This window comes from Pterocles gutturalis, unplaced genomic scaffold (genome assembly GCF_000699245.1).
Source record: "Pterocles gutturalis isolate BGI_N339 unplaced genomic scaffold, ASM69924v1 scaffold25975, whole genome shotgun sequence".
NCBI classification, from domain to species: Eukaryota; Metazoa; Chordata; class Aves; order Pterocliformes; family Pteroclidae; genus Pterocles; species Pterocles gutturalis.
Genome location: NW_010146635.1, coordinates 3,591 through 5,958, shown reverse-complemented (window position 1 = coordinate 5,958; position 2,368 = coordinate 3,591). Strand labels below are relative to the sequence as shown.

At 45.6% G+C, this 2,368-nt stretch overlaps 1 protein-coding gene across 1 annotated transcript; it reads left to right on the top strand.

Annotated features, from left to right (window-relative positions):
* Window positions 1–549: 549 nt before the first annotated feature.
* Window positions 550–1,691, top strand: LOC104470781 (copine-3-like; the record flags this gene model as incomplete). Its single annotated transcript, XM_010085825.1, has 2 exons — window positions 550–786; window positions 1,538–1,691. Coding segments are annotated over 2 exons (354 nt in total), but the record flags the coding sequence as incomplete, so codon positions are not given.
* Between the last annotated feature and the right edge of the window lie 677 nt (window positions 1,692–2,368).

Here is a 2,368-nt window from a genome sequence, read left to right as displayed (position 1 = left end):
CCTAATATCAGCCTTCCAGTACCTGAAGGGGGCTACAGGAGAGATGGGGGGGCTCTTGATCAGGGGGTGTAGTAAGAGGACGAGGGGTAACGGTTTGAAACTGAAAGAAGGGAGATTGAGATGAGATGTGAGGATGAAATGTTTTCCTGTGCGGGGGGTGAGACAGTGGCCCAGGTTGCCCAGAGAAGCTGTGGATGCCCCATCCCTGGAGGGGTTCAAGGCCAGGCTGGATGAGGCTTTGAGCAACCTGGGCTGGTGGGAGGTGTCCCTTCCCATGGCGGTGGGGGAACTGGATGGGCTTTAAGGTCCCTTCCAACCCAAACCATTTTATGATTCTATGATTCTATCTTTTTCCTAGTACAGAGGAAATCTGAAGTGCACAATTAAAGGTGTTATGCATATGAAAAAAAAGGAATAAACATAAGTTTCTTTAATGTTCTGGTTTTATCTTATCCACTACACTGTCTGGTTTCTGTCTTAGAGTAAGAAGTTGCTCCATTTGCCTTATGTGAGCTTTGGTGTTACGGGGTGCTTTCTGATGTTTTTCAGCAATATTTTATCTTGCTGATCATCACAGATGGAGAGATCACTGATCTGGACCAAACTAGGCAAGCAATTGTTAATGCCTCTAACCTGCCCATGTCCATCATTATTGTTGGAGTTGGTGAAGCTGATTTCAAAGCAGTGGAGTTCCTTGATGGAGACAATGGTGTCCTTAAGTCCCCGACAGGAGAGCCAGCTGCACGAGACATTGTCCAGTTTGTGCCTTTCCAACAGTTCAAAAATGTAAGTTGTCTTTAACTTCAGAAGAGTCCTGGTGCCAGTGTATATGCATTTATTACATCTGAAAAATGAGCATGTCTAGACAAGGCAGCAAGCTGTGCACTCAAAAGTGCTGTCCAAGCTGCTTGTTCCCAGTGAGAGCTGAGATGTTTGCTTCTGTGTTTGAAGCTGTGTGCCTTGTTGCAACTCTCTTGCAGCTTTTCTTAAATAGCTTTCATTGTATTGTTGATTTAGTGTATTATCTCTTGGCTATTGCAGAGTTAAAGGAGTAAAGGAGATGTGTTCTCTCCTGGGATGCAAGCATTTAGGCAAGGAACTGAGATCATACTGTCGGTCTCTGATGTTGAGTCCCATGAGTGATTTAAGCTAAGTCTTCCCTGCAGTTGAAAGCAGTCCTGTCATCCCCCAGCTCCTCACTACTTCTGCTGTTGGCGCTCGCATTCATGCATGTGAATTGAGATGAAGAGTGGAGTCAAATGAAAACCCAAAATCAGAGAAACTGCTAGTGGCTGGTGCAGTTTCCCACCCAGATCAGGGCCATAAAAACTTGTGAGAACAAGTAATTTTCATCAGCAGTGCTCACTGAGACTGACTGGAAGTGCTCCTAAAACTGCAGCAAGGAACTCTTGAAAACAGGGCATGAGATGCGGCAGGTGGGGGTCTGCACTCTGAATTCTGTAATAGAGTTTGTCACTGGGCTGGTAAATCCTTTCTTTGCAGTATTTCTGATTTATTCTCCATGTTCTTCTTGCAGGCTCCCCGGGAAGCACTTTCCCAGATGGTTCTGGCTGAAGTGCCCAAGCAGCTGGTTTCGCACTACAAATGGAAGGGATGGCCGCCTGTGAAACTGCTGGAAATAAAGATGACGTAGGTTACAGCCTGACCCTGGCCACCTGTATCACTGGGTTGAAGAGAGCCGTCTGGACCCACACTCTTCCTTGCACACTGTGGGGTGCTCCATGCCTCGAGGTTGTAACCATTCACACTAATTCTCTTACCCGCTTGTGCTCTGTATCTTTGATCTTTCCTGTTCCTAGTTGGAAGAAATGTAAATATGTAAAAAACCTCAACTGCTGGCAGTTTTTGTCACAAAAATAGACCTTGTTGTTTTTCCACCTTGCAACAGTGGCACGTCATACCACCCATCACTGCTTGGCACGGCCCGTCTGCTGCTTGGTATCAGAGTGGGTATGTGCACTGAGCTGCTCACGCAGCACTGCTTCAGCGCTGGGTTTGGCAGGAGTGTTGTGAATGTATTTACTGTAATCATACCTACAACGTGTTCCTTGATAGGTTTTTTTTCTTCTATCGAGCTGCCTTGGGAATGAGGACCCTTCTGTCCTGGTTGGTACCAAAGTCTGTTGGTTGGATGCCTGAGGTGCCAGTGCCAGTATATATGTAGCAGTTTATTTTTAAATTCCAGTGACCATACTTTGCAATTTTATTTTTAGTCAAGTTTTTCTATTAGCAAAAATAGCTTCTGTGATGGCCTCTGCCTTGGAGCTATTGTTGCAATTTAAGAACACTGCACTTCACTTATTTGTGGTGAGATTATTCGGGGGGTGGGATGGGATTAATGAATCAC